Source organism: Ranitomeya variabilis, chromosome 2 (genome assembly GCF_051348905.1).
Source record: "Ranitomeya variabilis isolate aRanVar5 chromosome 2, aRanVar5.hap1, whole genome shotgun sequence".
Classification (NCBI taxonomy): domain Eukaryota; kingdom Metazoa; phylum Chordata; class Amphibia; order Anura; family Dendrobatidae; genus Ranitomeya; species Ranitomeya variabilis.
The window spans coordinates 621,992,280-622,018,499 of NC_135233.1; the positions used below are offsets into that span (position 1 = coordinate 621,992,280).

Sequence of the window (26,220 nt, forward strand, 5' to 3'; positions counted from 1 at the left end):
GGAGATCGCGGTATGCGTTCAGTGCTTACTCATACCGCGATCTCCTGGGCCACAATCCTCCTCCCCGGATGCGTCACACTGTGGGATCCAGACTGTGCAGACGCGTCGCATTTGCGCAGTCTATAAAGGCTTTGGACAGAGTGACGCTATCAGCGTTATATATATATATATATATATATATACACTGTGTATATATATATATATATATATACTGTGTGTGTGTGTATATGTGTGTATATATATATATATATATATACACACACCACACATTTATTCTATGTGTATATCTCTATTCTATCGTAATCTAACCTGTCACTCTGATTAAAATGTACGTGGCTGATCATTTGCCGGCTTTTAATCTATCTATCTATCTAGAATATATATGTAACAACTCTGCTGGCATCACGGCATGGCCTCACATCTCTCACACTATCTTACCCACTGCTCCAGGCCATGAGGTGGTTTCTGTTTCTTGCCAGCTCCATGTTCTGTGTCTCTGCTCTCTGCATGCTTCATGGCTTTGTGTATAGAGGGGCGGCGCCTGAACTCTCTGGTTCTTATAGCAATCAGGTGCATCTGTCCAATCTGTTCCTGACCAATTACCAAGAGGCCTCCAGTATATAGTGCAGCTCCACCCAGTGTTCTGGGCCTGTGCAATGTGTTAGCTCAGTTAGTGTCTTGCTTCTGAGCTTGCCAGGCCTTGCTGTGAGTTACTCCCTCTCTGGAGGCTTTTCTCTGTATTTTTGCCTTGGTCTTGTTGTCCGCCCTCCAGGAGGCAGAATATCCTGGTCCCTGTGTCTTTGTCCTTGTGTCTTGTTCCATTGCCTTGTCTGTACTTAGTCTTATCTCTGTCTCCTTGTCTGTGGCTTCCTTCCCTGCCGTGTCTTTCCTTGTGTTCTCAGTCTGCTTACACTCTGCACTCTTGCAGCTCTGCCTGCTCTGTACCTTTGTGGCTTTTACCTCTGATCCGCACTCCTGCGGTTCTGCTCCGCTCCCGTTGCTGTAAGAATCTTTCTGCAGCTCCTCTCCGCATTCCTTGCGGTTCTGCTCCATTCATCTCTGCTCCGCTCCCGTTGCTGTAAGAATCTTTCTGCAGCTCCTCTCTGCATTCCTTGCGGTTCTGCTCCGTTCATCTCTGCTCCGCTCCCGTTGCTGTAAGAATCTTTCTGCAGCTCCTCTCCGCATTCCTTGTGGTTCTGCTCCATTCATCTCTGCTCCGCTCCCGTTGCTGTAAGAATCTTTCTGCAGCTCCCCTCCGCATTCCTCGCGGTTCTGCTCCGTTCATCTCTGCTCCGCTCCCGTTGCTGTAAGAATCTCTTTCTGCAGCTCCTCTCCGCATTCCTCGCGGTTCTGCTCCGTTCATCTCTGCTCCGCTCCCGTTGCTGTAAGAATCTCTTGCTGCAGCTCTTCTCCACATTCCTTGTGGTTCTGCTCTGCTTTGCTTTTATTGCTGCGTTATCTCTTGCTGCTCTACCTTTCCTATCCGCAGCCTTGCGGTTCTCTTTCTGTGTGAACAGGTCTCAACCTGTTCCTTCATTCTCCCTTCCTTCTGGTTTATTTCCATACCTACATCTCCTGTGTGAACAGGTCCTACCTGTTCCTTCATATTTCATATCCGTTCCCGCACCACCTGTGTGAACAGGCCCCTACCTGTTCCTCCTAACTACATATCCTTACCTGCACCTCTAGTGTGAACAGGTCCCTACCTGTTCCTTCTTACACCACATCAACCAGTCCTGTGTTCTCTGCCGTGCCTGCCAATCCCGTGTTCCTGCCAGTCCTACCGTTCCTGCTGTGCCTTCCAGTCCTGTGTTTCCTGTCGTCCTAGCCAGTCGTGTTTCCTGCCGTCCCTGCCAGTCCTGTGTTCCTGCCAGCCCTGTGTTCTCTGCCGTGTCTCTGCCAGCCCTGTGTTCTCTGCCGTGTCTCTGCCAGCCCTGTGTTCTCTGCCGTGTCTCTGCCAGCCCTGTGTTCTCTGCCGTGTCTCTGCCAGCCCTGTGTTCTCTGCCGTGTCTCTGCCAGCCCTGTGTTCTCTGCCGTGTCTCTGCCAGCCCTGTGTTCTCTGCCGTGTCTCTGCCAGCCCTGTGTTCTCTGCCGTGTCTCTGCCAGCCCTGTGTTCTCTGCCGTGTCTCTGCCAGCCCTGTGTTCTCTGCCGTGTCTCTGCCAGCCCTGTGTTCTCTGCCGTGTCTCTGCCAGCCCTGTGTTCTCTGCCGTGTCTCTGCCAGCCCTGTGTTCTCTGCCGTGTCTCTGCCAATCCCGTGTTCCTGCCAGTCCTACCGTTCCTGTCGTGCCTTCCAGTCCTGTGTTTCCTGCCGTCCTAGCCAGTCCTGTGTTTCCTGCCATCCCTGCCAGTCCTGTTTCCTGCCATCCCTGCCAGTCCTGTGTCTCTGCCAGCCCTGTGTTCTCTGCCGTGTCTCTGCCAGCCCTGTGGTCTCTGCCAGCCCTGTCTCAGCCGTGCCAGCCTACTCGTCTGAGTTTCAGCCGTGCTCTTCTGCCAGTCCTGCCAGGGGGTGGTGTGTGGAGCGTGGTGAGACATCTCAGACCTAATGGGTAAGCTGCTTTATATGATATGAGGTGATGAGTCCTGTAGGCACTATGGCACTTTAGCTAGTGATATAACCTGCACTGTTGCAACTTTTTTTTTTTTTTTCCATACTATGGCTCCCACAATAGCAGTCCTTGTGATATGATGTGATAGGTGTTGTCATCCGCTCCGCCACTATTATAGTGTTTCCTCCTCCACTAATCCTGTTATTTATATGTATTGTATTTATATTTGATTACTCAGTTTGAATTATATATTTTGATAATATAAATAAAATTATACAATTTTTAAATAAAATGCGTATTGGGACTTGTATACTCCGTTCTGTTGTTTTGTATTTATTGGGGAGTTTCCTAGACTGTCCTATTGTTTCGGACAGAAATATTGGGAGAGATATAACAATCCTTGTCTCTCGGCCACGCATATGTATTAATTTTTGTGAGTTTTGTATTGAGTCTTCTGCCAGTCCTGCCTGATGCCCGCACCAATCCTGGTATTCCTGTCTCCCAAGTGGGATCAGCAGCCACAGCCAGACACCGCCCTGGAGTAGCACCTGGCAGCTGCCTGCTGCACAAGCCTGACCTCACCATCAGGGGCTCCAGTGAAAACCCAGGCAGCTGTCATAGTCACGCCCCTTCCAGGGTAGTCTGGTTTTTGTGGCACAGTGGGGCCACAAACCCCCCGAGCTCACGCCCACCAGTCAGGGCGTGAGCGTGACTATATATATATACATTTTGAAGAATATTACGTTTTAAAACTATGTGTAAATGATTAATAACATTTCTGTATGTAAAATCTCATGTTAAAATCGCACTGCAGTCGGATGTAGATCGGGTGTTAGGTGTGAGAAGTCAGATTGTACTCGCACAAAAACCGCCTGACACTCACATGACACTTGCATTGCACTCGTCAGACTTTCCTGCAATAAATAGAACCAATTTTTAAATCGCTAGTGTGTCTCCAGCCTGTGTATGTAATAGTGGTGTGAGATCAGTGGCCCGAGGTCATTTAACCCCTTAAAATGCAGTTACTTATTCAAATCATTAAAATCAATGCCAACTTTGATGCCAATTCTCACGGCCAGAACCCATTTGGGAAAAGCTAAAGTGACATGAATTTCATGCAGGGCATCAAAATGCATGTAATAATGGTGTCAGATCAGTGGCCCAAAGTCATTTAACCTATTAAAAAATCACTTATACAAATATGTGAAAATGGGCTGTTTGCCCACTTTGATGCCAGTTCTGATGCCCAGTACCCATTTGGGCCAGGCTGAAGGGACCTGGGTTTGATGCAGGGCATCACCTTCTGTGTATTTTAAGTGTCAGATCAGTAGCCCAAAGGCATTTAACCCCTTACAAACATCAGTTACTTATTCAAATCTGCAAGAATGGGCTGTTTGCCCAGTTTGATGCCAATTCTGGTGCCCAGAACGCATTTGGGCCAGGCTGGAGGAACCTTAGTTTGATGCAGGGCATCACTTTCTGTGTATTTTAAGTGTTGTATCAGTGGCCCAAAGGCATTTAACCCCTTAAAAACATCAGTTACTTATTCAAATCCGTGAAAATAGGCTGTTTGCCCACTTTGATGCCAGTTCTGATGCCCAGAACCCATTTTGGCCAGGCTGAAGAGACCTGTTTTTGATGTGGGGCTCCCTGTTTTATATGTATGCACTGTGGTATCACTGGCCCAAAGCCATTTAACCCCTTAAAAACATCACTTATTCAAATCTGTGAAAATGTGCTGTTTGCCCACTTTGATGCCAGTTCTGATGCCCAGAACCCATTTGGGCCAGGCTGAAGAGACCTGTTTTTGATGTGGGGCTCCCTGTTTTATATGTATGCACTGTGGTATCACTGGCCCAAAGGCATTTAACCCCTTAAAAACATCACTTATTCAAATCTGTGAAAATGTGCTGTTTGCCCACTTTGATGCCAGTTCTGATGCCCAGAACCCATTTTGGCCAGGCTGAAGAGATCTGTTTTTGATGTGGGGCTCCCTGTTTTATATGTATGCACTGTGGTATCACTGGCCCAAAGGCATTTAACCCCTTAAAAACATCACTTATTCAAATCTGTGAAAATGGGCTGTTTGCCCACTTTGATGCCAGTTCTGATGCCCAGAACCCATTTGGGCCAGGCTGGAAATAACTGGTTTGGATGTGGGGCTCCCTGTTCTATATGTGTGCAGTGTGAGATCAGTGGCCCAAAGGCATTTAACCCTTTCTTCAGCGCTCTTTGTTGCCCACTTTGATGCCCATTTTTGTGCCAGTTTTATTGTTTTTGTAGCCGTTTTTAAGCGTATTCACATCAGGGCTCCTCACTGCATTGTGTTTTATTATTGTGATGATTATTTTTTGTTGTTAAACCTACAAAAAACAGAAAAGAAAAAATTGCCGAATAAGAAACTGAACGAATAAGAAACCAACTTCAGCCTCATACGCTTCAGTTTCTATATAACCAGGGTAATATCCAGATGTGATCGGACCCCCCTTCTGCACACGTGGGGGTCTCCACCCCAGATTTATTCCCCGTTCTCAGTTTCCGGGGTGGTTGGTAGTGATGCGGCCGTGATATCGTGCCTCCCCCGTCGCCGACCAGTAATAGATGTGATGGCCCCGACACACAGCGGCCTGCGGAGAGTGGGGACACGGGGACAGCGCCACGAGCTTGTGCGGCCCAGAGGCTGCGCACAGTGTCCGCTCATAGTGCTCTTATGTGCGGCAGACCACGCCGGGCCCCGACCGCAGACCCCACAGGCTCCGACCGCAGACCCCACAGGGTCCGACCGCAGACCCCACAGGGTCCGAACACAGACCGCAGCACCAGGAGCTCATACCCCTTAGGTACCCGCGATGATGGATTGAGGTCTCTGTTTCCTGTGTCGGCTCTAAATTAAATTGAAATCGATCTTCTCTGTGACTTATTCGGCGCCGCAGATCATCGCTCAGTTACACTACTTGATTTTCCTTCGAGCACCACTCCTGCTACAGAGTGAGGACCGACTGCAGCTACAGAGTGAGGACCGACTGCAGCTACAGAGTGAGGACCGACTGCAGCTACAGAGTGAGGACCGACTGCAGCTACAGAGTGAGGACCGACTGCAGCTACAGAGTGAGGACCGACTGCAGCTACAGAGTGAGGACCGACTGCAGCTACAGAGTGAGGACCGACTGCAGCTACAGAGTGAGGACCGGCTGCAGCTACAGAGTGAGGACCGACTGCAGCTACAGAGTGAGGACCGACTGCAGCTACAGAGTGAGGACCGACTGCAGCTACAGAGTGAGGACCGACTGCAGCTACAGAGTGAGGACCGACTGCAGCTACAGAGTGAGGACCGGCTGCAGCTACAGAGTGAGGACCGACTGCAGCTACAGAGTGAGGACCGACTGCAGCTACAGAGTGAGGACCGACTGCAGCTACAGAGTGAGGACCGACTGCAGCTACAGAGTGAGGACCGGCTGCAGCTACAGAGTGAGGACCGACTGCAGCTACAGAGTGAGGACCGACTGCAGCTACAGAGTGAGGACCGACTGCAGCTACAGAGTGAGGACCGACTGCAGCTACAGAGTGAGGACCGGCTGCAGCTACAGAGTGAGGACCGGCTGCAGCTACAGAGTGAGGACCGGCTGCAGCTACAGAGTGAGGACCGGCTGCAGCTACAGAGTGAGGACCGGCTGCAGCTACAGAGTGAGGACCGGCTGCAGCTACAGAGTGAGGACCGGCTGCAGCTACAGAGTGAGGACCGGCTGCAGCTACAGAGTGAGGACCGGCTGCAGCTACAGAGTGAGGACCGGCTGCAGCTACAGAGTGAGGACCGGCTGCAGCTACAGAGTGAGGACCGGCTGCAGCTACAGAGTGAGGACCGGCTGCAGCTACAGAGTGAGGACCGGCTGCAGCTACAGAGTGAGGACCGGCTGCAGCTACAGAGTGAGGACCGGCTGCAGCTACAGAGTGAGGACCGGCTGCAGCTACAGAGTGAGGACCGGCTGCAGCTACAGAGTGAGGACCGGCTGCAGCTACAGAGTGAGGACCGGCTGCAGCTACAGAGTGAGGACCGGCTGCAGCTACAGAGTGAGGACCGGCTGCAGCTACAGAGTGAGGACCGGCTGCAGCTACAGAGTGAGGACCGGCTGCAGCTACAGAGTGAGGACCGGCTGCAGCTACAGAGTGAGGACCGGCTGCAGCTACAGAGTGAGGACCGGCTGCAGCTACAGAGTGAGGACCGGCTGCAGCTACAGAGTGAGGACCGGCTGCAGCTACAGAGTGAGGACCGACTGCAGCTAGAATGAGGACCGACTGCAGCTACAGAGTGAGGACCGACTGCAGCTAGTGAGGACCGACTGCAGCTAGTGAGGACCGACTGCAGCTAGAGAGTGAGGACTGACTGCAGCTAGAGAGTGAGGACTGACTGCAGCTACAGAGTGAGGACTGACTGCAGCGGTGCCGTGAGCGGGGGCCACGTTCCTCTTCCGATGCCTCCGCTCTCCCTGTATCACCCAGTCGCTGGAAACAACTACACTTCCCAGGTGTAAGATGTGGGCGGGCGGCCGTGGCCCTGGTGCAGCGCTCTGTACAACCTGCAGGGGGCCGCACTGTACACAGCCTGTTTCCCGGGTGCGATGCTCTGCAGGGGCCGCACTGTACAGACAGCCGCTATCTCCTGTGTGCGATGCTCTGCAGGGGCCTCACTATACACAGCTGTTGTCTCTGGGGTGCAATACTCTGCAGGTGGCACACTACACAGCCGCTGTCTCCCAGGTGCGATGCTCTGCAGGGGCCTCACTGTACACAGCCGGTTTCTGGGGTGCGATACTCTGCAGGTGGCACACTACACAGCCGCTGTCTCCCAGGTGCGATGCTCTGCAAATGGCTGCACTGTACACAGAGCCACTGTCTCCCGGGTGCGATGCTCTGCAGGGGCCGCACTGTACACAGCCGCTGTCTCCTGGGTGCAATGCTCTGCAGGGGGCTGCACTGTACAGTCAGAGCCGCTGTCTCCCGGGTGTGATGCTCTGCAGTGGGCTGCAATGTACAGACAGCCGCTGTCTCCTGGGTGCGATGTTCTGCAGTTGGCGCATTGTACACAGCCGCTTTCTCCCGGGTGCGATGCTCTGCAGGGGCGACACTACAGATAGGCGCTGTCTCCTGGGTGCAATGCTCTGCAGGGGGCCGCACTGTACAAAGCCGCTGTCTCCTGGGTGCGATGCTCTGCAGGGGGCTGTGCAGTACAGACAGCTACTGTCTCCCGGGTGCGATGCTCTGCAGAGGCCACACTGTACACAGCCGCTGTCTCCGGGGTGCAATGCAGCCGCTGTCTCCTGGGTGCGATGCTCTGCAGGGGGCGCATTGTACACAGCCGCTGTCTCCCGGGTGCGATGCTCTGCAGGGGCCGCACTGTACAGACAGGTGCTGTCTCCTGGGTGCAATGCTCTGCAGGGGGCCGCACTGTACACAGCCGCTGTCTCCTGAGTGCGATGCTCTGCAGGGGGCCACACTGTTCACAGCCTCTGTCTCCAGGTTGCGATACTCTGCAGGGGCACACTGTACACAGCCGCTGTCTCCCAGGCGCGATGCTCTGCAGGGGGCTGCACTGTAAAGACAGCCGCTGTCTCCCGGGTGCGATGCTCTGCAGGGGCTGCGCTATACACAGCTGCTGTCTCCTGGGTGCGATGCTCTGCAGGAGGCGCATTGTACACAGCCGCTGTCTCCCGGGTGCGATGCTCTGCAGGGGCCGCACTGTACAGACAGGTGCTGTCTCCTGGGTGCAATGCTCTGCAGGGGGCCGCACTGTACACAGCCGCTGTCTCCTGAGTGCGATGCTCTGCAGGGGGCCACACTGTTCACAGCCGCTGTCTCCAGGTTGCGATACTCTGCAGGGGCACACTGTACACAGCCGCTGTCTCCCAGGCGCGATGCTCTGCAGGGGGCTGCACTGTAAAGACAGCCGCTGTCTCCCTGGTGCGATGCTCTGCAGGGGCTGCGCTATACACAGCCGCTGTCTCCTGAGTGCGATGCTCTGCAGGGGGCCACACTGTTCACAGCCGCTGTCTCCAGGTTGCGATACTCTGCAGGGGCACACTGTACACAGCCGCTGTCTCCCAGGCGCGATGCTCTGCAGGGGGCTGCACTGTAAAGACAGCCGTCTCCCGGGTGCGATGCTCTGCAGGGGCTGCGCTATACACAGCTGCTGTCTCCTGGGTGCGATGCTCTGCAGGAGGCCGCACTGTACACAGCCGCTGTCTCCCGGGTGTGATGCTCTGCAGAGGGCCGCACTGTACAGACAGCCGCTGTTTCACAGGTGCGATGCTCTGCAGGGGGCCGCGCTTCACACTGACTTGCTGTCTCGCGGGTGCGATGCTCTGCAGGTGGCCTCACTGTACACAGATCCAATGTCTCCCGGGTGCAATGCTCTGCAGATGGCTGCGCTGTGCAGACAGAGCCGCTGTTTCCCAGGTGCGATGCTTTGCAGGGGTTCACACTGTACACAGCCCCTGTCTCCTGGGTGCAATGCTCTGCAGGGGGCCGCACTGCACACAGCCGTTGTCTCCTGGGTGCGATGCTCTGCAGGGAGCTGTGCAGTACAGACAGGGCCACTGTCTCCCGGGTGCAATGCTCTGCAGGAGGCCGCACTGTACACAGCCCGTCTACCAGGTGTGATGCTCTGCAGGGGGCCGCGTTGTACACAGAGCTGCTGTCTCCCGGGTGCGATGATGCTCTGCGGGGGGCGTGCTGTACACAGAGCTGCTGTCTCCCGGGTGCGATGCTCTGCGGGGGGCGCACTGTACACATTGTCAGACTTGTTACTTTCTCATTATTTAAAAAATAAAAGATTCGTCTTTAATTGTAAATGAATCAGTGAATGAAAAAAAAACAACAAAGTATCCAATGGGGGTGATTGTTCCTTCACATAGGGGCGATTGTTCCTTCCGATGGGGGCGATTGTTCCTTCCGCCGGGCGCTGACATCTCAGTTTAGTCTTTCTGGTAAATGTTTCCTCCCATAAAACTCAGCATAAATAGGTGATGCAGCGGCCGGCGCGGTGCAGGTGGTGGGGCGCGGTGCGGGAGGACGGGGCACAGTGCGGCAGGATGGGGCGCAGTACGGGAGGACGGGGCGCCCAGCCTCAGATTTCTTCCTCCAAAACGGTCACCGTCCTCTTCCGGCAGCAGCACTGCTCGCAGAACTTCATCAGCTCCGACACCACGAAGACCGAGGACGCCAAACCAGTGAGGAAGAGCAGATCTGCGGGATGAGACGCAGTCAGACAGAAGCCCACCAATATGGCTGCCACTACCGATCCCCAGAGAAATGGGAACATATTCTTTTCAGAATTCTGGGAAAGGTGGGAAACAAATCTGCTCTCACCCAGCTTCCCAGGATCCTGATAATCAATCTTCTTGTTCCTCGTGGAGCAGATGAGTGTCGCTGTGGACGGTCCTGCTAGTAGCGCTGATATCGACAGGAAAGCTGGGTGACATCCTCGCTGTTTGGGTTTGGTTAGGAGTCTTCGCCCAGCTTTCCCCACAATATTAGCAAACAGCAAGAAGTCTCCCAGCCTTCCCCTCAATACGAGCGGAGTTTTATGGCCACATAAGATCTACTGTGCAGAGCCGGTGAGACGGAAGGTGGACTTCATGCGGGGAGCCGATGAGACGGAAGGTGGATGTTGGGCTGGGAGCGGATGAGACGGAAGGTGGACGTCGTGCTGGGAGTGGATGAGACGGAAGGTGAACGTCGCACTGGGAGCCGATGAGACGGAAGGTGGACGTCGCGCTGGGAGCCAATGAGACGGAAGGTTGACATCACACATGGAGAAGGAAGGTGAATGTCGCGCTGGCAGCTGATGAGACGAAAGGTACATGTCACGCGGGGAGCCGATGAGACGGAAGGTGGACGTCGTGCGCGGGGAGAAGACGAGACGGAAGGTGGACGTCACACTGGGAGCCGATAAGACCGAAGGTGGACTTCGCGCGCTGGTAGAAGACGAGACAGAAGGTGGATGTCACGCTGGGAGCCGACGAGATGGAAGATGGATGCCGCTCTGGGTGCCAACGAGATGGAAGGTGGACGTCACGCTGGGAGAAGACGAGACGGAAGGTGGACGTCACACTGGGAGCCAATAAGACCGAAGGTGGACTTCACGCGCTGGGAGAAGACGAGACAGAAGGTGGATGTCACGCTGGGAGCCGACGAGACGGAAGATGGACGCCGCTCTGGGTGCCAACGAGACGGGAGGTGGACGTCGCTCTGGGTGCTAATGAGACGGAAGGTGGACGTCACGCGGGGAGCCGATGAGACAGAAGGTGGACGTCGCGCAGGGAGCCGATGAGACGGAAGGTGGACGTCGCGCAGGGAGCCGATGAGACGGAAGGTGGACGTCATGCTGGGAGCCGATGAGACGGAAGGTGGATGTCGCGCAGGGAGCCGATGAGACTGAAGGTGAACGTCGCGCTGGGAGCCGATGAGACGGAAGGTGGAAGTCGCGCAGGGAGCCGATGAGACGGAAGGTGGACGTCACGCTGGGAGCCGATGAGACGGAAGGTGGACGTCGCGCAGGGAGCCGATGAGACGGAAGGTGGACGTCATGCTGGGAGCCGATGAGACGGAAGGTGGATGTCGCGCAGGGAGCCGATGAGACTGAAGGTGAACGTCGCGCTGGGAGCCGATGAGACGGAAGGTGGAAGTCGCGCAGGGAGCCGATGAGACGGAAGGTGGACGTCGCGCAGGGAGCCGATGAGACGGAAGGTGGACGTCGCGCAGGGAGCCGATGAGACGGAAGGTGGACGTCATGCTGGGAGCCGATGAGACGGAAGGTGGATGTCGCGCAGGGAGCCGATGAGACTGAAGGTGAACGTCGCGCTGGGAGCCGATGAGACGGAAGGTGGAAGTCGCGCAGGGAGCCGATGAGACGGAAGGTGGACGTCACGCTGGGAGCCGATGAGACAGAAGGTGGACGTCGCGCTGGGAGAAGACGAGACGGAAGGTGGACGTCGTGCAGGGAGCCGATGAGACGGAAGGTGGACATCGCGCAGGGAGCCGATGAGACGGAAGGTGGACGTCGCGCAGGGAGCCAATGAGACAGAAGGTGAACGACGGGCTGGGAGCTGATGAGACGGAAGGTGAACGTCGCACTGGGAGCCGATGAGACGGAAGGTGGACGTCGCGCTGGGAGCCAAAGAGACGGAAGGTTGACATCACACATGGAGAAGGAAGGTGAATGTCGCGCTGGCAGCTGATGAGACGAAAGGTACATGTCACGCGGGGAGCCGATGAGACGGAAGGTGGACGTCGTGCGCGGGGAGAAGACGAGACGGAAGGTGGACGTCACACTGGGAGCTGATAAGACCGAAGGTGGACTTCGCGCGCTGGTAGAAGACGAGACAGAAGGTGGATGTCACGCTGGGAGCCGACGAGACGGAAGATGGATGCCGCTCTGGGTGCCAACGAGATGGAAGGTGGACGTCACGCTGGGAGAAGACGAGACGGAAGGTGGACGTCACACTGGGAGCCAATAAGACCGAAGGTGGACTTCGCGCGCTGGGAGAAGACGAGACAGAAGGTGGATGTCACGCTGGGAGCCGACGAGACAGAAGATGGACGCCGCTCTGGGTGCCAACGAGACGGAAGGTGGACGTCGTGCTGGGAGAAGATGAGACGGAAGGTGGACGTCGCGCAGGGAGCCAATGAGACAGAAGGCGAACGACGGGCTGGGAGCTGATGAGACGGAAGGTGGACGTCGCGCAGGGAGCCAATGAGACGGAAGGTGAATGACAGGCTGGGAGCTGATGAGATGGAAGGTGGACGTCGTGCAGGGAGCCGATGAGACGGAAGGTGGACGTCGCGCAGGGAGCCGATGAGACGGAAGGTGGACGTTGTGCGCGGGGAGAAGACGAGACGGAAGGTGGACGTCACACTGGGAGCCGATAAGACCGAAGGTGGACTTCGCGCACTGGGAGAAGACGAGACAGAAGGTGGATGTCATGCTGGGAGCCGACGAGACGGAAGATGGACGCCGCTCTGGGTGCCAACGAGACGGAAGGTGGACGTCGTGCTGGGAGAAGATGAGACGGAAGGTGGACGTTGCGCTGGGAGAAGACGAGACGGAAGGTGGAAGTCACACACTGGGAGAAGACGAGACGGAAGGTGGACGTCACGCTGGGAGCCGACGAGACGGAAGGTGGACGTCACGCTGGGAGCCGACGAGACGGGAGGTGGATGTCGCTCTGGGTGCTAATGAGACGGAAGGTGGACGTCACGCTGGGAGAAGATGAGACGGAAGGTGGACGTTGCGCTGGGAGCCAACGAGACGGGAGGTGGACGTCGCTCTGGGTGCTAATGAGACGGAAGGTGGACGTCACGCTGGGAGAAGATGAGACGGAAGGTGGACGTCGTGCGCTGGGACGAAACGACACGGAAGGTGGACGTTGGGCTGAGAGCCGACAAGACGGAAGGTGAACGTCGGGCTGGGAGCCGATGAGACGGAAGGTGGACGTCGCGCTGGGAGCTGATGAGACGGAAGGTGGACGTCACGCAGGGAGCCAATGAGACAGAAGGTGAACGACGGGCTGGGAGCTGATGAGACGGAAGTTGGACGTCGCGCAGGGAGCCAATGAGATGGAAGGTGAATGACAGGCTGGGAGCTAATGAGATGGAAGGTGGACATCGCGCTGGGAGCCGATGAGACGGAAGGTGGACGTCGCGCAGGGAGCCGATGAGATGGAAGGTGGACGTCGCGCAGGGAGCCGATAGGTGGACGTCATGCTGGGAGCCGATGAGACGGAAGGTGGATGTCGCGCAGGGAGCCGATGAGACTGAAGGTGAACGTCGCGCTGGGAGCCGATGAGACGGAAGGTGGAAGTCGCGCAGGGAGCCGATGAGACGGAAGGTGGACGTCACGCTGGGAGCCGATGAGACAGAAGGTGGACGTCGCGCTGGGAGAAGACGAGACGGAAGGTGGACGTCGTGCAGGGAGCCGATGAGACGGAAGGTGGACATCGAGCAGGGAGCCGATGAGACGGAAGGTGGACATCGCGCAGGGAGCCGATGAGACGGAAGGTGGACATCACGCAGGGAGCCAATGAGACAGAAGGTGAACGACGGGCTGGGAGCTGATGAGACGGAAGGTGGACGTCGCGCAGGGAGCCAATGAGACGGAAGGTGAATGACAGGCTGGGAGCTGATGAGATGGAAGGTGGACGTCGTGCAGGGAGCCGATGAGACGGAAGGTGGACGTCGCGCAGGGAGCCGATGAGACGGAAGGTGGACGTTGTGCGCGGGGAGAAGACAAGACGGAAGGTGGACGTCACACTGGGAGCCGATAAGACCGAAGGTGGACTTCGCGCGCTGGGAGAAGACGAGACAGAAGATGGATGTCACGCTGGGAGCCGACGAGATGGAAGGTGGACGTCGTGCTGGGAGAAGATGAGACGGAAGGTGGACGTTGCGCTGGGAGAAGACGAGACGGAAGGTGGAAGTCACACACTGGGAGAAGACGAGACGGAAGGTGGACGTCACGCTGGAAGCCGACGAGACGGGAGGTGGACGTCGCTCTGGGTGCCAATGAGACGGAAGGTGGACGTCACGCTGGGAGAAGATGAGACGGAAGGTAGACGTTGCGCTGGGAGCCAACGAGACGGGAGGTGTTATGGTTCTCAATGGCAAGAGAACATAGCCCAGCAAACATAAGAACTAGCTCTTGGAAGGATGGAAACTAAACTGACCATGAACTAAACCTGCCGCACAACTAACAGTAGCCGGGTAGCGTAGCCTGCGTTTTATCCCTAGACGCCCAGCGCCGGCCGGAGGACTAACTAATCCTGGCAGAGGAAAATATAGTCCTGGCTCACCTCTAGAGAAATTTCCCCGAAAGGCAGACAGAGGCCCCCACAAATATTGGCGGTGATTTTAGATGAAATGACAAACGTAGTATGAAAATAGGTTTAGCAAAATTGAGGTCCGCTTACTAGATAGCAGGAAGACAGAAAGGGCACTTTCATGGTCAGCTGAAAACCCTATCAAAATACCATCCTGAAATTACTTTAAGACTCTAGTATTAACTCATAACATCAGAGTGGCAATTTCAGATCACAAGAGCTTTCCAGACACAGAAACGAAACTACAGCTGTGAACTGGAACAAAATGCAAAAACAAACAAGGACTAAGTCCAACTTAGCTGGGAGTTGTCTAGCAGCAGGAACATGCACAGAAAGGCTTCTGATTACAATGTTGACCGGCATGGAAGTGACAGAGGAGCAAGGCTAAATAGCGACTCCCACATCCTGATGGAAACAGGTGAACAGAGAGGATGATGCACACCAGTTCAATTCCACCAGTGGCCACCGGGGGAGCCCAAAATCCAATTTCACAACAGGGAGGTGGATGTCGCTCTGGGTGCTAATGAGACGGAAGGTGGACGTCACGCTGGGAGAAGATGAGACGGAAGGTGGACGTCACGCTGGGAGCCGACAAGACGGGAGGTGGACGTCGCTCTGGGTGCTAATGAGACGGAAGGTGGACGTCACGCTGGAAGAAGATGAGACGGAAGGTGGACGTCGTGCGCTGGGACGAAACGACACAGAAGGTGGACGTTGGGCTGAGAGCCGACAAGACGGAAGGTGAACGTCGGGCTGGGAGCCGATGAGACGGAAGGTGGATGTCGCGCAGGGAGCCAATGAGACAGAAGGTGAACGACGGGCTGGGAGCTGATGAGACGGAAGTTGGACGTCGCGCAGGGAGCCAATGAGATGGAAGGTGAATGACAGGCTGGGAGCTGATGAGATGGAAGGTGGACATCGCGCTGGGAGCCGATGAGACGGAAGGTGGACGTCGCGCAGGGAGCCGATGAGACGGAAGGTGGACGTCATGCTGGGAGCCGATGAGACGGAAGGTGGATGTCGCGCAGGGAGCCGATGAGACTGAAGGTGAACGTCGCGCTGGGAGCCGATGAGACGGAAGGTGGAAGTCGTGCAGGGAGCCGATGAGACGGAAGGTGGACGTCACGCTGGGAGCCGATGAGACAGAAGGTGGACGTCGCGCTGGGAGAAGACGAGACGGAAGGTGGACATCGTGCTGGGAGCCGATGAGACGGAAGGTGGACATCGCGCAGGGAGCCGATGAGACGGAAGGTGGACATCACGCAGGGAGCCAATGAGACAGAAGGTGAACGACGGGCTGGGAGCTGATGAGACGGAAGGTGGACGTCGCGCAGGGAGCCAATGAGACGGAAGGTGAATGACAGGCTGGGAGCTGATGAGATGGAAGGTGGACGTCGTGCAGGGAGCCGATGAGACGGAAGGTGGACGTCGCGCAGGGAGCCGATGAGACGGAAGGTGGACGTTGTGCGCGGGGAGAAGACAAGACGGAAGGTGGACGTCACACTGGGAGCCGATAAGACCGAAGGTGGACTTCGCGCGCTGGGAGAAGACGAGACAGAAGATGGATGTCACGCTGGGAGCCGACGAGATGGAAGGTGGACGTCGTGCTGGGAGAAGATGAGACGGAAGGTGGACGTTGCGCTGGGAGAAGACGAGACGGAAGGTGGAAGTCACACACTGGGAGAAGACGAGACGGAAGGTGGACGTCACGCTGGAAGCCGACGAGACGGGAGGTGGACGTCGCTCTGGGTGCCAATGAGACGGAAGGTGGACGTCACGCTGGGAGAAGATGAGACGGAAGGTAGACGTTGCGCTGGGAGCCAACGAGACGGGAGGTGTTATGGTTCTCAATGGCAAGAGAACATAGCCCAGCAAACATAAGAACTAGCTCTTGGAAGGATGGAAACTAAACTGACCATGAACTAAACCTGCCGCACAACTAACAGTAGCCGGGTAGCGTAGCCTGCGTTTTATCCCTAGACGCCCAGCGCCGGCCGGAGGACTAACTAATCCTGGCAGAGGAAAATATAGTCCTGGCTCACCTCTAGAGAAATTTCCCCGAAAGGCAGACAGAGGCCCCCACAAATATTGGCGGTGATTTTAGATGAAATGACAAACGTAGTATGAAAATAGGTTTAGCAAAATTGAGGTCCGCTTACTAGATAGCAGGAAGACAGAAAGGGCACTTTCATGGTCAGCTGAAAACCCTATCAAAATACCATCCTGAAATTACTTTAAGACTCTAGTATTAACTCATAACATCAGAGTGGCAATTTCAGATCACAAGAGCTTTCCAGACACAGAAACGAAACTACAGCTGTGAACTGGAACAAAATGCAAAAACAAACAAGGACTAAGTCCAACTTAGCTGGGAGTTGTCTAGCAGCAGGAACATGCACAGAAAGGCTTCTGATTACAATGTTGACCGGCATGGAAGTGACAGAGGAGCAAGGCTAAATAGCGACTCCCACATCCTGATGGAAACAGGTGAACAGAGAGGATGATGCACACCAGTTCAATTCCACCAGTGGCCACCGGGGGAGCCCAAAATCCAATTTCACAACAGGGAGGTGGATGTCGCTCTGGGTGCTAATGAGACGGAAGGTGGACGTCACGCTGGGAGAAGATGAGACGGAAGGTGGACGTCACGCTGGGAGCCGACAAGACGGGAGGTGGACGTCGCTCTGGGTGCTAATGAGACGGAAGGTGGACGTCACGCTGGAAGAAGATGAGACGGAAGGTGGACGTCGTGCGCTGGGACGAAACGACACAGAAGGTGGACGTTGGGCTGAGAGCCGACAAGACGGAAGGTGAACGTCGGGCTGGGAGCCGATGAGACGGAAGGTGGATGTCGCGCAGGGAGCCAATGAGACAGAAGGTGAACGACGGGCTGGGAGCTGATGAGACGGAAGTTGGACGTCGCGCAGGGAGCCAATGAGATGGAAGGTGAATGACAGGCTGGGAGCTGATGAGATGGAAGGTGGACATCGCGCTGGGAGCCGATGAGACGGAAGGTGGACGTCGCGCAGGGAGCCGATGAGACGGAAGGTGGACGTCATGCTGGGAGCCGATGAGACGGAAGGTGGATGTCGCGCAGGGAGCCGATGAGACTGAAGGTGAACGTCGCGCTGGGAGCCGATGAGACGGAAGGTGGAAGTCGTGCAGGGAGCCGATGAGACGGAAGGTGGACGTCACGCTGGGAGCCGATGAGACAGAAGGTGGACGTCGCGCTGGGAGAAGACGAGACGGAAGGTGGACATCGTGCTGGGAGCCGATGAGACGGAAGGTGGACATCGCGCAGGGAGCCGATGAGACGGAAGGTGGACATCACGCAGGGAGCCAATGAGACAGAAGGTGAACGACGGGCTGGGAGCTGATGAGACGGAAGGTGGACGTCGCGCAGGGAGCCAATGAGACGGAAGGTGAATGACAGGCTGGGAGCTGATGAGATGGAAGGTGGACGTCGTGCAGGGAGCCGATGAGACGGAAGGTGGACGTCGCGCAGGGAGCCGATGAGACGGAAGGTGGACGTTGTGCGCGGGGAGAAGACAAGACGGAAGGTGGACGTCACACTGGGAGCCGATAAGACCGAAGGTGGACTTCGCGCGCTGGGAGAAGACGAGACAGAAGATGGATGTCACGCTGGGAGCCGACGAGATGGAAGGTGGACGTCGTGCTGGGAGAAGATGAGACGGAAGGTGGACGTTGCGCTGGGAGAAGACGAGACGGAAGGTGGAAGTCACACACTGGGAGAAGACGAGACGGAAGGTGGACGTCACGCTGGGAGCCGACGAGACGGGAGGTGGACGTCGCTCTGGGTGCCAATGAGACGGAAGGTGGACGTCACGCTGGGAGAAGATGAGACGGAAGGTAGACGTTGCGCTGGGAGCCAACGAGACGGGAGGTGGATGTCGCTCTGGGTGCTAATGAGACGGAAGGTGGACGTCACGCTGGGAGAAGATGAGACGGAAGGTGGACGTCACGCTGGGAGCCGACAAGACGGGAGGTGGACGTCGCTCTGGGTGCTAATGAGACGGAAGGTGGACGTCACGCTGGAAGAAGATGAGACGGAAGGTGGACGTCGTGCGCTGGGACGAAACGACACAGAAGGTGGACGTTGGGCTGAGAGCCGACAAGACGGAAGGTGAACGTCGGGCTGGGAGCTGATGAGACGGAAGGTGGATGTCGCGCAGGGAGCCAATGAGACAGAAGGTGAACGACGGGCTGGGAGCTGATGAGACGGAAGTTGGACGTCGCGCAGGGAGCCAATGAGATGGAAGGTGAATGACAGGCTGGGAGCTGATGAGATGGAAGGTGGACATCGCGCTGGGAGCCGATGAGACGGAAGGTGGACGTCGCGCAGGGAGCCGATGAGACGGAAGGTGGACGTCATGCTGGGAGCCGATGAGACGGAAGGTGGATGTCGCGCAGGGAGCCGATGAGACTGAAGGTGAACGTCGCGCTGGGAGCCGATGAGACGGAAGGTGGAAGTCGCGCAGGGAGCCGATGAGACGGAAGGTGGACGTCACGCTGGGAGCCGATGAGACAGAAGGTGGACGTCGCGCTGGGAGAAGACGAGACGGAAGGTGGACATCGTGCTGGGAGCCGATGAGACGGAAGGTGGACATCGAGCAGGGAGCCGATGAGACGGAAGGTGGACATCGCGCAGGGAGCCGATGAGACGGAAGGTGGACATCGAGCAGGGAGCCGATGAGACGGAAGGTGGACATCGCGCAGGGAGCCGATGAGACGGAAGGTGGACATCGCGCAGGGAGCCGATGAGACAGAAGGTGGACGTCGCGCCGGGAGCCGACAAGATGGAAGGACATCGCGCTGGGAGCCACTCTGCTTTCCAAGGAAGTGACAATCCTGACAGCATAGGTCCTGGATTGGCACACCCAGCTTTCTCCTCATACCTGCAACATTGTCAATGGATGCCATGACCTGACTCTCATCGTTGCCCTGCAATCGGGAAGTAATGACAGACCATCACTCCCATCATCCCTGCTGACTCACCCAGTGCGTGAAGGTTCTGTGTCAGGAACACTTTCTGCAAGGGAGGAATGTAGATGACGGCCATCTGCCCGAGGATGGACCCCACCACCGATAACCAGAACATCCGATTCCTGAAGAGGCCAATCTCAAAGATGGTTTTATTCTGGAAAAGAGGGAAGTCTTAAAGGGCTGGCGCAGTAATTGAGGCCGTAATGGATCCCCAGCATGAAGGTGCGTGCACTCACCAGGGAGCGGCAGGACAAGGCATTGAACATGTCAAAAAACACGAAGCAGGTGAAGGTCATGGTGGTCGTTCTCGGAGTCACTTTCCCATCTGGAATCTGACAGTGAAGAATAAACTGCGAGGTCATGTGACAGACACGGGGAGACTCGGCCCGAATGCAGCTGACGGGGGCTCACTTCAGAGACCCCCTTCTAATGTAATCCAACAATGGGCAGAACAAAGATCGGCAGTGTGAGGATGCTGGGGGTTGTAGTGCAGGACCGCCCCGACAGCAGCGACTCACCCCATCTCCTCCGCACATGATTCAGGCTCTAACGAGTACAAATGGCTGCAGCTAATGAGCTAATGATCCGCGCTGCCATCTCCCCTCACTGCGCAAATTAGTCACTTAGTGCAGGAAACAACCAGCAATTAGCGACTACGCCCGTCCCGGCCCCCCATCATCCCCGGGCCCCCACATCTCCACTCACTGCCAATTATCCCGCAATTACAGTCATCTAACCTCCTTCCAGAAGACGAACAGAGTCCCGCTGATGATGATGGCGGCCGAGAGCAGGATCTTCAGGAGTAACGCTTTACTGAGGATCGCTTCCTTGGCGTTTCTGGGGGGCTGCTTAATAGCGTCTTTATCCACAGGCTCCACCCCCAAACTAGACAAAAAATGGTTAATTAAAGGGACTCATGTTCAGCTGCAGATAAAGGGACGCCTGGTGCAGTCACTGTGTATATCATGTATTATACTCCAGAGCTGCACTCACTATTCTGCTGGTGCAGTCACTGTGTACATACATTACATTACTGATCCTGAGTTACCTCCTGTATTATACTCCAGAGCTGCACTTACTATTCTGCTGGTGCAGTCACTGTGTACATACATTACATTACTGAGCCTGAGTTACATCCTGTATTATACCCCAGAGCTGCACTCACTATTCTGCTGGTGCAGTCACTGTGTACATACATTACATTACTGATCCTGAGTTACATCCTGTATTATACCCCAGACTTGCACTCACTATTCTGCTGGTGCAGTCACTGTGTACATACATTACATTACTGAGCCTGAGTTACATCCTGTATTATACCCCAGAGCTGCACTCACTATTCTGCTGGTGCAGTCACTGTGTACATACATTACTGATCCTGAGTTACCTCCTGTATTATACCTCAGAGCTGCACTCACTATTCTGCTGGTGCAGTCACTGTGTGCACATTCATTACATTACTGATCCTGAGTTACATCCTGTATTATACTCCAGAGCTGCACTCACTATTCTGCTGGTGCAGTCACTGTGTACATACATTACATTACTGATCCTGAGTTACATCCTGTATTATACTCCAGAGCTGCACTCACTATTCTGCTGGTGCAGTAACTGTGTACATACATTACTGATCCTGAGTTACATCTTGTATTATACTCCACAGCTGCACTCACTATTCTGCTGGTGCAGTCACTGTGTACATACATTACATTACTGATCCTGAGTTATCTCCTGTATTATACCCCAGAGCTGCACTCACTCTTCTGCTGGGGCAGTCACTATGTACATACATTACATTACTGATTCTGAGTTACCTCCTGTATTATACTCCAGAGCTGCACTCGCTATTCTGCTGGTGCATTCACTGTGTACATACATTACATTACTGATCCTGAGTTACATCCTGTATTACACCCCAGAGCTGCGCTCACTATTCTGCTGGTGCAGTCACTGTGTACATACATCGTCCTTCAGAGCTGCACTCACTGTTCTGCTGCTGGCGTTACCTCTGGGCTGGGGGTCCGTCCATGATGATGTTGATCCATAGTATCTGCATGGCGTTCAGGGGGTTGGGGAGATTCATGATGGTGGACAGTGTGATGAGACTCAGGGCGGAGATGCTCCTGGGGGAGGACACAGCGGTCAGAGATACTTTTGCCCCCTTTTATAAACGCTCATGACATCGGAGGGATTATTAAGAAAAGCTGCGTGCGCAGATAGTACAAGAAGAGATCAGGATCAGGAGAAAGGACGACCCCCATCATCTCTGCGGGATTACTCCAGTCACATCTAAAGCTGCACCTACAACCAGGCTGGCATTTTGGTGGAAAATGATTGTCCTTAGTTAGATGTGAAGCAATAACCCGAGCAATGGAAACCTGCGATGCTAACCTGTGGGAATAATGTTTATTACTGCATAGGGGAGCGCAAAGTCAGACTCGGGTTTGAGCAGGAGGTGTCCATCCCTCATTTCCCTATCAGTAGGGCCTTCCTCTCCCCATTTCCATCCCGTTGTGTGTGTGTCGTTCCATCTGCAGTGATTAGGCTAGCACCCTTGCCGGACAGTGCACTAGTCAGGGAAGTGCTAGGTGACAGCGAGGGATGAGGTTCCTGACTGCAGTTGGGGAAAGGACCCACTTAGGGCGTTAGGGGAGTGCAGGGTCAGTCTCAGGTTTGAGAAGGAGGTGTCCATCCCTCATTTCCCTATCAGTTGTGGCTTCCTCTCTCCATTTCCATCCTGTTGTGTGTGTCATGCCGTCCGCTGAGCTATCCCCTGTGGGGTCGCTACATAGCGTGACAGGCAGCCGCAGGGCACAGTTCTTTGTATATGACATCATACATAAGCATGTGCAGGACTGGATTGCTTGACCTAAATATGACAAAAATGGTAAACTGGGAAGGAATACCCATTCAATCATTTAATTATTGTGATATCAAAAGTTCTGCAGCTTTCTTATATAATCTCTGCTTCAATTCTATCTATCCATAATGCTTCCATCACCCATCTACATCATCTATCAGCCATCCATCTTACGGAGCACAGTGCGGCTGTAGAGGACCTGACTGTCGTCTCTCGGGGCCCGTTTCGTCCCTCTTTCTCCCACATACATTTATACCAGTTTCTCTTTGCTTCTCTTGGCACCGCTGGGCATGAACACGACTGATAGAGATGATCTTGTTGAAGCTGCTTCACACCTCTTTCCTATTCATCACATGCGCTGCAGCCGGCAATAAGAGATAGTCTGCAAGAGGGACATGCTGGAACTCTGATTAGCCAAGTGAGGAAATTGGCGATTGCTGCCAGAACCACTAAAATTTATTCCATCTTGAAGAGACGAGCTGGAGAAGGGGCGATTGTGGATCAAGCCCCTCAGTGGGGCGGCACCTCTTTAATGATTGAGCAACTGCTTGAGCTGAAACCCTTCCTTGTACATACGGCCAACCCTCAGGTAACACTACATGAAGGTCAATGGACACAGGTGGCGGAATTGAAGGCATTGCTTCATCACACATTTACAGTAACTAAAAAGTTACACGCTGAGGATTTAACTTCTGACATTTTTATAAAGGAGTGGAAGAACTTGTTGTTTTGCCTGTCCCAAAGAGGAGGTTTAATGGCAGATGGCATTGCTGCTTCAATGAAACGGAGACACTGCTATTAGAAAATAAAACTCTTCTGGCAGCTGTTTATGTGGACCCGAGTCATCGTATATTGCTGGGTGATCAACAGCTTACTAAAGGAAAAGAAGCTCTGATTGAGGTAACAGGATGAGTGACTACAGGACGGCCAAGAGCAAGAGGACTCGGGTCCTGCCAGTGCTGCTGCTGCCGTTCCTTCATCCTCATCAGATGAGTTTGATTTCGACAAGTATTTGGACGACATGGAGCAGGCAAAGCGTCGCCGCAGGGAAAAGATTCCACTCCCATAGAAAACAGATTGACCATATTTCAGCAACATTTTTCACTCGTTCTCAAAGAAATAGAAGAGTTCAATTGTTCATCAAAACCGACTGTGCACGAAGCAATTCCTTTACACCCTGAAATTGTTAGAGATGTTGCCCATGTGGTCACTGCTTTACCTCCAATCCAAGTTAGTGTAGAGAGGTCATTCTCCGGCCTTAAAATAATTAGGTCAGATGTGAGGTCATCTATGGAGGAGGATCTGATGGAGGCGATACTATTCCTCAGAAGAAATTCATAGACTGCACAAATGTTGTTCAGTACATTTTTGTTGAAAACTATTTTTTTTTCCACTTACTGCAGAGTATATAATAAATTGTAAATATAAAAGTTTTATTGTTCTAAAGTTGTTTTCCAATAAATATATTTTATGTTCTATCTAAATGGCTTAATTACTGTATCATAATAATGGTTAAAAGCCTGATGTTACCATTTTACTACAGTAAATTTATCACCTAAACTTAAATATGAGCCATGTATGAGGGAGTCAGAGTCGTGGAGTCGGTGTCATGGAAATTGAGTAGTCGGAGGTTTGGCTTACCGACTCCACAGCCCTGATTTTGTGTGACTGTGGGTTTCCTCCCATATTCTGAAGACAGACCTGTAGGAGATATGATCCCTGATGGGTGCAGTGATGTCTGTAACGTGCAGTACAATCAATATGCTTATTTATTATACTTCATAAGAACGGTCTCACCTTGCAGACATTATTGCCTCATCAGGACTCACATCCTATCAGTATGTCTTTGGAAGTGGAGCTGCTCATATTTTGCTCCATTTTTTGTTTATGGGACATCTGAGAACGCAGAGCTCTGGTATTTCCAGACAGTTCTGTAGACAATGAATGCAGTGGAGGATAAGCCCGCACACCTCTGCTCCATTCAAGAATGGGATGGATCTAGGACACTTATGCACCGACCTCTGGAGACCATGTCATTGAGATTATTACGTGATGTTTTCTAGTACATGGACATGTCAGAAACGTCCCACAGTGAACAGCTGCCCTCGCCGGTCTCTTGTCTGAGAACACAGAGACTAAAAGCCTTTTGTTCCCATCTCATAGATCGGTGCACAGCCTGCTGTTGCTGGTGGTTATGCACCCATGGGGCAGCATGGTAGCACTGTTTCTTTTTCTTGTTGCTGTTTTCATTGGTTCAGCTCTGACCAAGAACAATGAGATTCCTCCTCTTAGACACATCTCAGAAAATGAAATCAGTGACCCCAAGGGAATCTGCTCTTCCTTTTCATGACCTGTCGGTGGGTACTGATAGGCATATTGATGACCTAGCCATCAAGTAATTCTATGGTGGCTCAGTGGTTAGCTCAATTACCTTTCAATGCTTGTGTCCTTAGTTCAGTTCTGACTGAGGTCAGAGTAATTTTACCTCTCAGTTGTACTTTAGAAATTGCAAATGGACCTGCTCTAGTTTTTTCCTGATCTTCCCATTGGTGCTGGCAGTAATGTCAATGACGTCGGCAAAGATTTTCCTTCTGAGCAGCACGGTGGCTCAGTGGAAAGCATTGGCTATTTCCAGTATGTGAGTCCACGGTTCAAATCCCACCATGGGAAATACCAAATGGACCTCCTTTAGTTTTTCCTCATCTTCCTGGTGCTGGTAGTAATATCAATGACTTTCCCATAAAGTTGTTTTCTGAGCAGCACAGTAGCCCAGTAGAAGTCACTGGTGCTTTGCAGCAATGAAGTCCAGGGTTCAAATCCCACCATGGGAAGTTGCAAATGGACCTGCTCTAGCTTTTCCTCATCTTCACAATGGTGCTGGTAGTAATATCAATGACTTTGCCAAATGATGACTTTTTTGCCAAATGATGACTTTTTTGCCAAATGATGACTTTTTGCCAAATGATGACTTTTTGCCAAATGATGACTTTTTGCCAAATGATGTCTTCCAAGCAGCACAGTAACCTAATGGAAAATACAGGTTTTTTTTGAAGCATGGGAATCCAGGGTTCAAATCCCGCCATGTAAAATTAGCAGTAGACCAGCTCTAGTTTTTCCTGATCTTCCCATTCGTGCTGGTAGTAATATCAATGACTTTGCCAAAGTTTAACTTCCGAGCAGCACTGTGGCCCAGTGGAAAGGACTGGTGCTTTACAGCATGCGAGTCCAAGGTTCTAATCCCACCATGGGAAATACCAAATGGACCTACTCTAGTTTTTCCTGGTGCTGGTAGTAATATCTATGACTTTGGAAAAGGTTACTTTGTGAGCAGCACGGTAGCCCAGTGGAAAGGACTGGTGCTTTGTGGCATGGGGGTCCAGGGTTCTAATCCCACCATGGATGACATCTGCAAGGAGTTTGTATGTTCTCCCTGTGCTCAGGTGGGTGGCCACCCATGATGTAAAGACATACATGTAGGGACCAGTGATACAAGTACTGTGGTGTTACCTCTGTCAAGTAACTGTCCTGTGTTTCTGGTGATTGGAGAAATATCAGGATTTAGGGAAATGAGAGGGTTGAAAACTTTTACTAAGTCCAAAAAGGACTTTTCACAGCTCAGCTGCATATATAACAGTCAATTTGCTGCTATGTGTCAGAACATTTATTCACTCAGGGTACTTGCCCAAAGGGGGACAGGCAAGCAGCCCTCCTGGATGCTGCTCAGGTGACACATCATTAGCCACAGCACTTGTATGTCTTTGGAGAATGGGTGGCACACCACCTGAGCACAGGGAGAACATACAAACTCCTTGCAGATGTCATCCATAGTGAGATTAGAACCCTGGACTCCCATTGCCACAAAGCACCAGTCCTTTCCACTGGGCTACCGTGCCGCTCACAAAGAAACCTTTTCCGAAGTCATTGATACTAATACCAGCA

General features: G+C 53.6%; 1 protein-coding gene across 2 annotated transcripts in view; it reads right to left on the reverse strand.

The window, feature by feature from the left end:
• Nucleotides 1-9,348: 9,348 nt before the first annotated feature.
• The window catches only part of ATP2C2 (ATPase secretory pathway Ca2+ transporting 2), a 98,757-nt gene continuing 81,885 nt past the window's right edge, over nt 9,349-26,220 (reverse strand). Inside the window, exons 23-27 of one of the 2 annotated variants that reach the window (XM_077288882.1) lie at nt 21,428-21,544; nt 20,159-20,306; nt 19,658-19,753; nt 19,434-19,575; nt 9,349-9,786 (exon numbers count right to left, since the gene is read on the reverse strand). In XM_077288882.1, the coding sequence (XP_077144997.1) occupies nt 9,668-9,786; nt 19,434-19,575; nt 19,658-19,753; nt 20,159-20,306; nt 21,428-21,544 (622 nt within the window). In that variant the 3' untranslated portion in view covers nt 9,349-9,667. The remainder of the gene's footprint in view (nt 9,787-19,433; nt 19,576-19,657; nt 19,754-20,158; nt 20,307-21,427; nt 21,545-26,220) is intronic. The other variant, XM_077288883.1, reaches the window with a different exon arrangement.